This window comes from Dermacentor andersoni, chromosome 3 (genome assembly GCF_023375885.2).
Source record: "Dermacentor andersoni chromosome 3, qqDerAnde1_hic_scaffold, whole genome shotgun sequence".
NCBI lineage: Eukaryota > Metazoa > Arthropoda > Arachnida > Ixodida > Ixodidae > Dermacentor > Dermacentor andersoni.
Genome location: NC_092816.1, coordinates 159,240,681 through 159,253,162, shown reverse-complemented (window position 1 = coordinate 159,253,162; position 12,482 = coordinate 159,240,681). Strand labels below are relative to the sequence as shown.

The 12,482-nt window shown below is 41.2% G+C and overlaps 1 protein-coding gene across 2 annotated transcripts; it reads left to right on the top strand.

The window, feature by feature from the left end:
• Nucleotides 1-209: 209 nt before the first annotated feature.
• LOC129383093 (uncharacterized) lies at nt 210-11,656 on the top strand. Of its 2 annotated transcripts, XM_055067369.2 has the most exons (5): nt 212-511; nt 1,264-1,354; nt 5,473-5,658; nt 7,475-7,636; nt 11,286-11,656. In XM_055067369.2, the coding sequence occupies exons 1-4, from the start codon at nt 507-509 to the stop codon at nt 7,550-7,552; spliced, it is 360 nt and encodes a 119-aa protein (XP_054923344.1). In that variant the 5' UTR covers nt 212-506; the 3' UTR covers nt 7,553-7,636; nt 11,286-11,656. The 2 variants fall into 2 exon arrangements, with proteins under 2 accessions (XP_054923345.1, XP_054923344.1); XM_055067370.2 differs by lacking the exon at nt 1,264-1,354 and having other exon boundaries at nt 210-511.
• Nucleotides 11,657-12,482: the final 826 nt, after the last annotated feature.

Below are 12,482 nucleotides of genomic sequence, written 5' to 3'. Positions count from 1 at the left end.
TGCGAAAACGAAACCGATTCTGTTCCGCGGTCACAGAGTGCGGCACCAGGGGGCAGCGCGCGCTGCGCGTCCGTTAGGAGTGGCAGACGGAGCTGCACATGTGTAGTCAGCCGGAATTTTTTGTGTCGTGTTGTAAAAGTTGTTAATTTGCTGCAAATATCTCTTGATTTGTACTCAAGAGTGAAGCAAGACTCCAAGGAAGAGAGATTGACGCATCGGGAGCGAAGAACAGAAACCATGGATGGTTACGCTGCTTGCGTCTCGGCACGTTCGAATTGGCAAAGTTCCGAATTTGTCGCTGTGTTTTGTACGCTTGTGCGCTCGTCATTTGCCGTCATCGCGCGGAGATATTTGCGCTGGATGTCTTTCACTTCGTGTACAAAACTCTGCACGCTGCGGCATCGAAGAAGTTGTCCTGTGTTTGGGTGCACGTATGCGCTTGGACACGGATATATCCTGCTTGCTCAACGGGTGTTCAACAGTCTACGCGCACTCGTAACTTGCTCATGAGGTAAGCCCATTTTAATCTTATTTGGTTTGCATAACGTAGGTGTTAAAGTGATGTGTGGTAAGCCGGTGTCGCGAACAGAAATATTGTTTCTTAAGACCACTATGCAACGTCTTAGGGCAAAACTGACGCATGAATGGGGAAAGGGATCACCCTATCTTTTCAGATCGATTCCAGTCGTAGCGCGATCGGCTCGATCGCAATTTCCGCGAGGTACTTCTAACCCTTTGCTCACTCGCGTTAAAAGCGTAGAATAAAACTGCGTTCAGTTGCGCACTTGTATTGACGCTTGTATTGGCGTGAGAGCATACTTTATCCGATACAAGAACTTCTGTTAAAATACGGAAATAAACGTTCGAGGCAATAGCAGTCGCTCACTACCTGTGATCGTTACTTTCTTGCTTGGGTGCACGTTTTTATTGTGACCAGAAAAAAAAAGTTCTTTCCTCTGGCTGCTCTGCTGTGTTTCCTCGGTGCAACTTTTTGCAGTGCAGCAAGACGTGTTGCTTCGAATGATGTCTGGGCAGTCAAGGCATTCGTGTCAGTAAGCAAGCAGTAAACGGGGTATCAGTGCGAAAAAAATTGGACATACAAGAGAAGCGAATGGTGTCATCATTGACTCTTTTATTTTACGAATAATTCAGTTGTATTACTAGAGCGGAGAGTGGATATGCATGAAAGTCAGATTGTATTGATACTCAGCAAAAAACAAGGTAACTTATCATTACTAATCAATCCTTTTCTTTTACTGAAAGGCAAGTTGCTGTTGTGCTGGAGCTGAGAAGAGGACTGCTGCCTGCAATGGGTCCATCTCTCTCAAGCTATCGCAATATTGTAGCTCTCAAAGTGAGTGGATTTTTTTTTTTCTCTTAGCTATTTGCCACCTGAATCAAGCTGTGTAGGTGATCTCTGTTAGTGACATTGGAGTGCTGGTGGACAAGCACTCCTTTATGATTGCAACGCATATGACAGAGTGTAGCTGTGGCAGTATGCGAAGGTGTTAATCTATAAGCCAAATTAGGTTCTTTGAGGTAATATATTAATATATTGATCACATTGGATTGTGGTCTAGCAGGCGAAAATGCTAAACAAGGAGAAGTAATTTTAATTTGCACTTGGTAAGATGTGCAAGCAATTCAGGCTGTTACACATGAAATGGGGCATTTGTAGATGTCTTCTACAATGCTGCAGTCCTGAATAGCTTCACAGTTTAGTGATACCACTATAAATTCTCTGTAAAGCATGCAGCACAGTTTAGCATTGGGGGAGGCTGGCATCAACAGGCGTCTACTTACTTACTTAGTTAAATGGGGTTTAATGGCGCAAAAGCGGCTAAGGCTATGCTGCGCCAAACATGAGGTGTTTTAAAATCCAGTTAATGAAGGAAAAGGCTTTGTTAATAATCTATATTTTATGTAAAAATCCAGTGTCGTCTAGAAATTTACGAACGTCACATAATGTTACTAGCGGATCATCACCTAAAATTAGAGCAGGGTGTAAAGGTATGTGTAGTTGATATAATTTGTGCAAAAGTGTTCGTCTGTGTGTTTCAGTCTGCGTACATGTGAGTAATATGTGCATAACTGTTTGTGGCTGTTGACATTTCTCGCATGTTGGTGTGTCTTCTTTCGTAAGTAAGTAATTGTGTGTGAGGTGTGTGTGCCCAATGCGTAGTTGGCATAAAACTACATTGATGAACCGCTCCTGATGGTAGCATGACTTCCACTCGCCAACTATGGGTTTCGTGAGATGTAGTTTGTTTTCAGCACAATGGTCCCATTCGCGTTGCCATTTCGCCGTTACGGCTTTTCTAATCGCGCGGATGCTATCTTTGTATGGAAGTGTTGTGTTTGTTATCTCTTTGTTCACTGCCATCGATGCATATCTATCGGCTGCTTCGTTACCCGGTATCCCAACATGACTTGGTACCCAGCAGAAGTGGATTGATCTCCCATATTTGTTAAGTGCAACGATGTTTAGTATGTCCCCTAACAGGGGTTCACACTCAGATTTTAGGTTTAGAGCCTTCAGAGTACTTAAGGAATCAGTGTAAATGACTGTGTTTTTGTGCTTGCCAGTGATAATCTTTTTCACTACAACCCATAAAGCGTAAACTTCAGGAGTGAAAACAGAGGCATGTTTTGGTAGACGAATACTTCTTTCCCAATTTTCTGTTACGGCCCCTACACCCACGTGTTGTTTTGTTTTGGACCCATCAGTGTAGAATTGCATGTGATTTTGATATTGGTCCTGAAGAGCACGGAGTTCTTGTATAATGTGGTCGTGAGGAGTGTCTCTTTTCCTTAAATGTGTTAATGTCCAGTTGCACAACTGCGTGAAATCGTACCACGGGGACAACCGTTCTGGTTTCTTGGCAACCTGGAGGACTTCGTGGGGAATTTCATAATCCCGACACTATTGCTCATACTGCAGTACAAGTGGCCTAAACATGTTTGGTTTATTACTGTAGTGTAAGCGTGAGTTGCACTGTGTGACGATGTTGTAGCATATGTGTTGCGGTGATGACTTGAATTCTGAGTACGTAAGGAAATGTGAGGAATGCTCTGCGCTGCTGTAATGAGGGTTCGTTACATTCAACATATAAACTTTGAATAGGTGACGTCTACTTACTGTGAAGTTCAAATGAGGTGTTACTGTTAGGGTGACTATATATAATTTATGGTTTAATTCTAATCTTGTATGAGGCAGACATAGTTTACCCACTTCGTTAAACAATAGAGATGTAATATCTATGTATAGAAGTATTACCCATTCATTTATGCCATTTGGACAATGGCAGAAATGCATGGGCAATACTTGTGTACGTAGACATTACATCACTATTGTTTAACCAAGTGGTGCCCCTGCATGCTAAATTTTACAGGGCTATTGTTAAGTAATGTCAACTTTTGTTGTAACATTAAGGCACCTTTTATATTATTACAGATTACCACCATTGTGTACCATCATAGTGTGATATTTACACTAAATGTATTTGACTTTGCTTTAAAACCCTGCACAGTGGTGCATCATGAAATTTTTTTCTATAGTTTCTGGCCTCAGAATGCACTTCACGTGCATTCTTGTTTGCAACAAAACTATAATGCAGGTTTCTCTCCTTATATTTTGTGGCACTTCAAGCTGCGGCGAGCTAAACCACTGGGCAGCAATACTGGAATCGCTACTGCGTGTGGAGCTGTCTTCAAACACACACAAGGAATACATAATTGCGTTTTTAGCGCAAAACAATGGACACAAGAAAGACGACAGAACAAGGCGCTACTCTCACTGACATCACTTTATTGCGTCCCTCCTTTGTAGACAGCAGAATCTAGAAGAACATGTGCTGTGAACACCATGTGCAGGAACCACCAACATCTGATCACAAGAGCACACTCATAGGACAGAATCCAAAAAAACCATATTGAGCACTGTACAAGGTTAAAGAAAGCACACTAATGCACTGTGACCCCAATGACTGTATGAAGAAAGCTTCCGATAACTCTCTGGCGGTGGTATCACGGCTCTTTTTCAAAATCGTAGTATCACGAAACATTGCGAACATAAGCGATTCATACCAACAGGCACAGGTTCCCATTTGGCTTAACATTGTAAAATATGGAAGTGCAAAGCCATGTTTCGTGATACTATGATTTTGAAAAAGTACTGTGATACCACCGCCCGAGAGTTATCGGAAGCTTTCTTCATACAGTCATTGGGGTCACAGTGCATTAGTGTGCCTTCTTTAACCTTGTGCGGTGCTCAATATGGTTTTTTGGATCCCGGCGCATGAGTGTGCTCTTGTGATCGGTTGTTGGTGGTCCCTGCACATGGTGCTCACTGCACATGTTCTTCTAGATTCTACTATCTATAAAGGAGTGACGCAATAAAGTGATGTCAGTTGAGAGTAGCGCCTTGTGCTGGTCATCTTTCTTGTGTCCATTGTTTTGCGCTAAACAAAGTATTTATGGATTCGCACCAACTAGCCCGCCAATGCATTGTCTTGAACGCAAAGAAATGCTGCTTTGCCTTCTTTGACTGTGTTGCGGGCACTTCTGAAGTACTGTCTGTCCAATAACCTTGGTGGCATGGAAGTGCCGTCCACTTCTATGCGTTGCTTTCTGTTTCATTGTGGCATCACATCACATTATATTCATAATGTGTATGTACTTTTTCTAAGAGACCCATATTCCTATCCTTGTGTTATATTTGCTGTCGCATTATTTATGTGCAAATGACCAGTGCTCCAAGTTCCATTTTATCGCAAAGTAAACTACTGGTACCTAAACAGTTCTGTATATCAGAAAACCAAAGCCGAACTGCCGAACACTATCAAGCAGCAGCCTTAGTACAGTGTAAAGTAGTCAGATTTTATTGGTTATGCAGAGGCGCACAGCGTACCTCTTTATTACTTGCTGAACAATTAAGCTGTGTGAAAACTGAGTATTTATGTAGCTTCAACCACATGCTATTGGCCATTGTTCCTGCCCTCAGCAAATGTGGAAGATTATCACGGTATTTCTTTTTCTAACTCTTTTTCCTTATTACAGTGGGATTACTGCATGTGTAAGTAGGAAACGGATCACATAGGCAATCAAAAGCCAACAATGTGTAAACTTGGAACATTGATTGTACAGTTTGATGACCCAGAATAAGTTGAAATACACCATAAATGATTGACGATTACCTTTTACTTGACAAAGGGCTAGAGCATACAGTAAGCATACTGTATGCTCATACGGTGTCACATCAATTTAAATTTTAGTGTAGCTTTACAGTGTACGCTTCTATTGTTGCATTCTGTCAGAGGGATGGTAATGTTTCGCCTGTCTAGCAACTAGACTGTCTATATACAGTAGTAAAAATGTGCAAACTGTATTTTTTAATGATTTGATAGAATGTGTAGAACAATAAAGCCATACATTCAACGCACAGTGATGTGACTTTCTCTGCACATGTTGCAGGTTCAAAAAAGTATGGTGGAAGCTGTTGCCAAGGTTCCGACCAGAAAAGACAGCCAGTATAAAAGGGTCCACACCACTGATCTCTACTACAGGGCATGGACAGCACATCGAGCACCCTCGACTGAAGCCAACCTTGTCCTGGAAGTTGGTGCTTCACAACTTTGCGGCAGCACTTCGTTTGCACGGGTGTGTGGCATTTCTTCCCCTAACATGCCTGCCTGATGTGCCATAAACTACCCAAGCAGTGTTTCGAGGTGTCCAGAATATTTCCATTGCAGTCTCTACAGTGTAGCTAACATAAGTGGCGTGCAATGGAAACACTGGTAAAAGAGAAAAAACTTGATGTAAGAGAACACTATCGTATACGGGTTCAGATTGTCATAAAAGCGCTTACCAGACATGTAGAGACCTCCTAAAATGTGAAAAACCACAAAGAAAAGTTTTTCGGCAGCAATCTTATCTGATCGCACGCACTAGTTAGTCCACCATATGCCCTGCTTCCAGGACAAGCGCCTGCATGACACCGCATTTCCACTGGCTTCACCTGCATCCGGTGCGGTGTGCTGCATCCAGCAAAACATTAGAAATCACTGGTGCACAGTGTTTTCTGTCCCCTTTCTCGACACCTACTGAACGCTTGGTAAACTGTTTCCAAAGCAAAAAAACAGAGGGAAAGGGCTCTGAACACATTGCATTTTAAAGTGGCTGGTACTGGGTAACGCAAGTACTGTGGCATAGTAGATTTGCACCAGGCAACCTGTGCGCCCAAAAAGGCTGCTGTTTACTTGCAAATGGCCAACGTATTGTGAGCATGTTGAAGTTCTTTTTTTATTCTCATCGCTTATTTAGCTAGTGGAGACAGCTTTCACAACTAGAGAAGAAGCCTTGGAAGCATGAAACACTTCACAAAACCAGCTTCAATATACCGTGTCTGCATCACAATTTCATGGCTGCATGAGTGAACCCTCTGGTTAACATGTAAGAGTGTTCATGATGTTTGCCATGCATTATCCACTTTATGTACAGGTCAACCCTATCTTGAGATTTAAGCTGATGTTGCGTTTAGAGAAATTATGGCCAAGAGCCAGCTTTTGAGAATACAGATTGAGCTCGACAGAATAAACGCCAGAACAAGTCATTGAGGATTTCAGATCAAGAATCTTCAAAGGCCAGTTCATTTAGTGGTGTTAATATTCTGCTCAAAGTTGTTGATTGTTACGTTCGTATGGTGCCCAAGCATTGCGGTAACAACTTCACTTGGAGTACATAGCAAGGGTGTATTCGACGTAAGCTGCTGGCTTTTTTCTGTGTTTTCAAAAACTGGTTTCTTGTTCAGTTCAAATTGTCAAATTTTGCATTGTTTATTAGGTGTTGTGTTCTGTTTCCTTTTCCTGCAGCTTCTTTGTTAAACATCTGAATAGTGAACACAACTTGACCTTTTGCTTGATTTTCTAGATTACCGCCCTCGATGCAAAACAATTTCACTTCAAAACTGCTTGTACCGCATTGAAAGAATAACGTGAAGCAGCCATAGCCACCAATAACACACAAGAGATGATTATAAAAATTGTAATATTGTTTTTTGATCTACAGGGTGTCTTAACTATCGTGCACCAAGATTTAGAAATATGTAAATGCGATGTAACTAGACAAAATGAAGGTAATGTTGTTTGCCGTCGCTTGGAGATACTCTGATTATATTTTGCATTCTGCCTAATTACATAATTCTTAATTAGTTAATAAATATCTCAAATAATTAAATGAAATGTGTCAATGAAAAGTTGTAGAGCAATATGAAAGCCTCCTTATACACTTTTTTGTTACTGTTACTCATTGTGTGCTACATAAAAGTGTTTTTCCAAGGAATAAGCCTGCGAATACACATAAAGTGTCTTGAGTGGCCAGTCATGTGTCAGTTTTGTGGTGCAAAGCCACGAATACACCTTAAATGGGTTCTTTTAAGAAAAAGACTTGGCTCAGAAAATTATCCTTCTTTATGCAGCCTGTGGAGACAAGGTTTCTTAGACATGGCCATGGCCCTCAAGGAAGATGCCGAGGCCACAGGCAGTTCCTCCAGTGACTGTGAAAAGGTCCCCTGGGGCACAAGTCTAATTTGGCACCCCTACCTTTCTCCTGCAGCTTTTCTGTCTACTTAGCTAACCAGGTGGGTCAATGATGGCAAAGGGAAAAAAGAATCAACAGCTTCAAACGTAGAACTTGCTCAAGCTCAACGCATTTTTGGTGTGAAGTTCTTCCCTTATCATTTATCAAAAAACGGGTAATAAGTATATGATATGGTCTTCATACGGACACCTCTTTCCCACAGAGAATTAGCAGTAAAAAAAGCAGCTTATGAAGGCTTGAATATTAGCTAGGATGATGTGGCATAGATAGGATAATGATTATGAATGTTTCTGGTAAAGGAAGTGGTAGTAGAGTGAATAATCAGTTTATATATAGATTAAAAGACATTTCGTTCCAATGCCAGAATTTTAAATCATCCCAAATAATTCTTGCGTTTGATAGTCTATGCGCATTGAGTGACAGTGCTTCTTGATGCTTGCTTCTTGCTGACATCATTCTTATGCTGCATAATTCACCTGTTTAAACTCCCTATTTCTCCCGTTCAAGCAACTTTACATTCATCATAACATACCTTGAAGATGAGTTCCAGAAACTTGCTGATGAGATTAGGGGGCGGCGTGCACCCCAGGCTTAGATATGCATTCAAGAGCCTAATACCTTGCAAATGTTAGAAATACTCCTGCTAAGCAAGTTTTTGGTGTCATACAAGGTTATTTGCGAGTACGAATTTGCCTAAATTTAGAAAACAGTCAATATAAAACATGTCAAGCAATATCGCTGACAGTACACACACATTCCAACGGAACTAAATACAAATAAATATAGCACCAAATGCAGAATCATTGGCATGATGCCATTCTTTCAGTGGAATAAAATATGTCCTGCGTTGTAAATCTGGAATCCTTTATAATCCAGACTACTAAATGCCTCATGAGGGTTGTGACGTAAAATATGCGTGTATTTATTCCTCGTTTTTTTACTTTAAGACCCGATAATGCTTAAACAGCAGTGAAAGAACTAAGATCACGGTACCTAATACTTTACATTGCTCCAGAAATCCGTTTTTCTGCTGATCGCAGCATTTGACACTACCAATTTTTGACAGAAAATGTGAGACAGAAGGCACATAACACTTAAGGTGGTGCTATTCACTTTGATTGTTTGGGAACAAAACTCGTAATGTACATGTTATGGCCCTACGTGTCATTGCCTTTGAACAACAAAATGGTAGCGGGTTTGCGTTTTGCAAAACTGCATGGAAGTTTTTACTGTGTGCAATTAAAATTAGAAACCTTCACAGCTGATACTAAATGCATTCTCCACAGCTTTAGGGTATACAGGTGCACTACTTTACACAGAACACACTCTTTTACCTCATCACTGCCCACACTCTTAGGCAAAGTTACACCCTTTGAAGTGCCCCTTCTGCCACACAACGATAATCATCATCTGCCTTGTTGCGTTTCCTTTCTTTAACGCTGCGAGCCCTGTACTTTCCAGTAACGAACGGCATGCGCGTTATCAGCATGATAGCATTCCCGAAAGGAAAGTAGCGGGCGTGGCGTTTTAAAGAAAGGAAACACATCAAGGCAGATAATGATTATTGTTGTGTGGCAGAAGGGGCACTCCAAAGTGTGTAACTGCCTAAGAGTGCAGGTGGTGATTCAGATTCTTCAAAGGTGTTTCATTGTATGGGATGGCACATCGCTCTTCACTTATTTGCAGAATATTGCATTCCAATTGTGTTATATGAGATGAATCCATTAGAGAGCTTTAACTTGCCCTAAATTTATTACAGCTCTGTACTGGTAAACTGGCAGCAGCTTGCAGTGCTTGTGGAAAAGCAATTGTAACTGCCATATTATATGTAACTGCTAGTGCACAGGCATCGGCAGCAGCAATGGTTAGGGTACACTTGTTTCTTCTGTTCTGGGGTATGCATCCTCCACGAGAAAGTAGTTTTTTTCGTCTTCCTCTTCTACCACATTGGAATGTGAAATGGGGTGTAATTTGTAGGGTATACTCTTGCATAAACTTCATGAGCATTTATTCTTGTCTGTGCCACAGATCATTGTTGCTACCACTATAAAAGCAGTTTACAGCACCCGTAGGGAACAATCTGTGAATCTTTAACGAACAGTAAGGATAATGAATAATCGAATAATTTTTAGTAATTTTCAACAAATTTAGCACTCTTTGCTTTCCACTGTGGTGTTTTTCAAACTGTAATGTTGGCACAAAGTTTGTCTGCAGGATGTCATTTTGTGTGAATGAGTGCACTTGTGCGCATAACACCTCATCGTCAACATTCTGCTGCACAGAATGTCATTAGCTTTCGTATGCATTGGTCACTATCGGCTGCTCCTTTGTTAGTTGGAATGTAGCATTTATGTAAAGCACATTTGATGTTCTAACAAAAAGCATTGTGCCCTCTTATCTTCTAATTCTCCTACTTGATGCCTAGTGCTATAATAGCATGGTTGACACCATGAGAGTCAGTGTGGTGTATAATTGTGTCTGGTGGGGTGGGGGGTGTACATTAACTTAAGCAACTTTTCCAGACGACTTGAATCAATATTGTGGAATGCTGTTCTTTTTTTTTTCAATCACTGTTACCAAGTTTCACTTTGGTTGTGGCAACAAGTTTAATGTAGTTCGCTAGCACTCCTGCCAACACATATAATGTGCAGGCATCTGTGTTGAAAAAAAGACCAGCTAATGGTTTGCGAGGAGCTAAGGTCCATTTAGACCATTAAATTTTGAGCTTACACCGGTGGAAATAACTGGTGAATGAAAGCACACCCAGGAGAACTGACAATAATATTTTCTTTCAATATAATAATGATGAAGCTTTGAACTGCATATGAACTGACTTGTTTAAAAAATGACCCATTTCCTTGTTCAAGTAAGACAAAGGTTCCACAGGAAGACAGAAACTTGAAGCCGTCAACAGCAGCATGAATATAAACAGCGCTCGACGTTTTGCAATCTTGCACCTGGTTATCATATTGTCCATCCCATTTTTTTCCACAGGCTGTTCTTTACTGTTTTATGGTCGTACCCAGTTTAATTTTAATGTCCCTATTCTTTAATATTTCGTTAATATATCTTTTCTTCATTGGCTTTTAACAAAATATATATTTGTAATGTGCCTTCATTTACCATTTACAGTGATCTTAACCAGATGCATCTTGATACAAAATTTATTTTCCTTAATTCTTCGTTTTCCTTTTCCAAAAGTGCGAACTGTTTATCTTGATACCTATTTTGTCTTCTCGGAAGATTAGGTCTGCTGGATTAATGACTGCTTACATGTGTACATCATTTTCTGTTTTGGTCACCCCTACTCTTTGCAAGAACTGACAGTAGTGCTCATACCCGCTCCATCACAATCACCACTGCTAAGCACACCCTTCCTTCCTTTATTTTAACACTTTGGCTTCTCTTGACCTATTATATGCACCAGTTTCTTCTCCCCCAATGAGGCTAGGGGCCACTGAGCTATGCACAATCCAAAACAACACAGCCAAGGAAAACATTTGCTACCCTAATGACAAGCACCTATGTCGAAATGTTGGCTATAGCAACATCCCTTGTTCCAACAATGTTGGTCTACTTACATGTTTTTCTAACACAGAAGTTACTGCTTTGTCGTGTTCTGTGATTATACTTTTTTGTCGCTTTCTTTAGGATGGATATTCACGAATACTATTTGTTTCTCCTAACAGCAGCAAGTTTATCCTTGCAAGCATTTTGGGTCAAGAACAACTTTAACCAGGAAGAAGTTCAAGACGAGTGATTGAAGAAAATAAAGTTGCTTCTGTGATCTAAGAACTTGAGGACTGAAATGTTGCACCTTTGTGTATATATGCTATGCAGTGCATTCATATCACAAAGTGCAAAGTGTTTTTGTCTCTGCAGCCATGTCAGTGTGTTGGCAAGACAATTTTCTCAATGGTGACCTGCTGCTTTGTCTATGAGCTGCCTTCATGACATTTGCATTAAAGGCGATGTACTATCGTGGACAAAAGTACCCTGGAAGTGCGAGCGTTGACCAAATTGCATTTCTGTTCAAGACCGCTGAAAACAGTGGGTCACGTATGCACGTTCCGAACGCAGATGGTAGCACGGCTGATCCCAGCAAATAGTGCACCATAAAATTCGGTCGACTCTCGCACGTCCTGGGCAATTTTGTCCCCGATGGCATATTCTTCGAACAATGGATATGCTCTGCAAGATGAAATACGGGAAGCACCTGTACTTTAACGGATATAGTACAGATTTAGCATACGGAGTCTTTCGTTTTCTGAATACGGCAAGCACCTGTATTTTAACGGTTATAGTACAAATTCAGCATACAGTGTGTTCCGTTTTCTGAATACGAGAAGCACCGTACTTTAACGGTTATAGTAGAGATTCAGAATACAGAGTCTTCCGTTTTCTAGATACAGAAGCACTCGTATCTTGTATTACGGTCTCTCTTTTACAGTTGTCCGTTCTACGGAAATGACCGTTCTTAATCTACGGAAGAGTTCGGTCACAAATTACCAGCAAATTTTCTGTAAAGTAAGGAGGAGGAGGAGGAATAAACTTTATTTGTGCACAGCAGATTTGAGACCTAGGCCTCTACCTAAATGACGGCCTCGAGCCCTTGGGCCCTGGCGGCATCTTCGGCCTGCTGATTGCCTTGAGTTGGTCTTCCGGTGCACAGCTGAGCAACGCGGTCTCCCACTGCTCTCTGGTCTTAATTATTTTATTCTGTATGGGTGTACGAGGACAAGCCCAAACAATATGTTGTAGGTCCGCCCTTTCTTCACAGAATCTACATCTATCCGTGTAAAGGTCCGGGTAGTAGCGGTGGTAGGCCACCGGGTTCGGATATGTATCTGTTTGTAAGAGGCGCCATGCCGTCGCTTGCCGTCTAT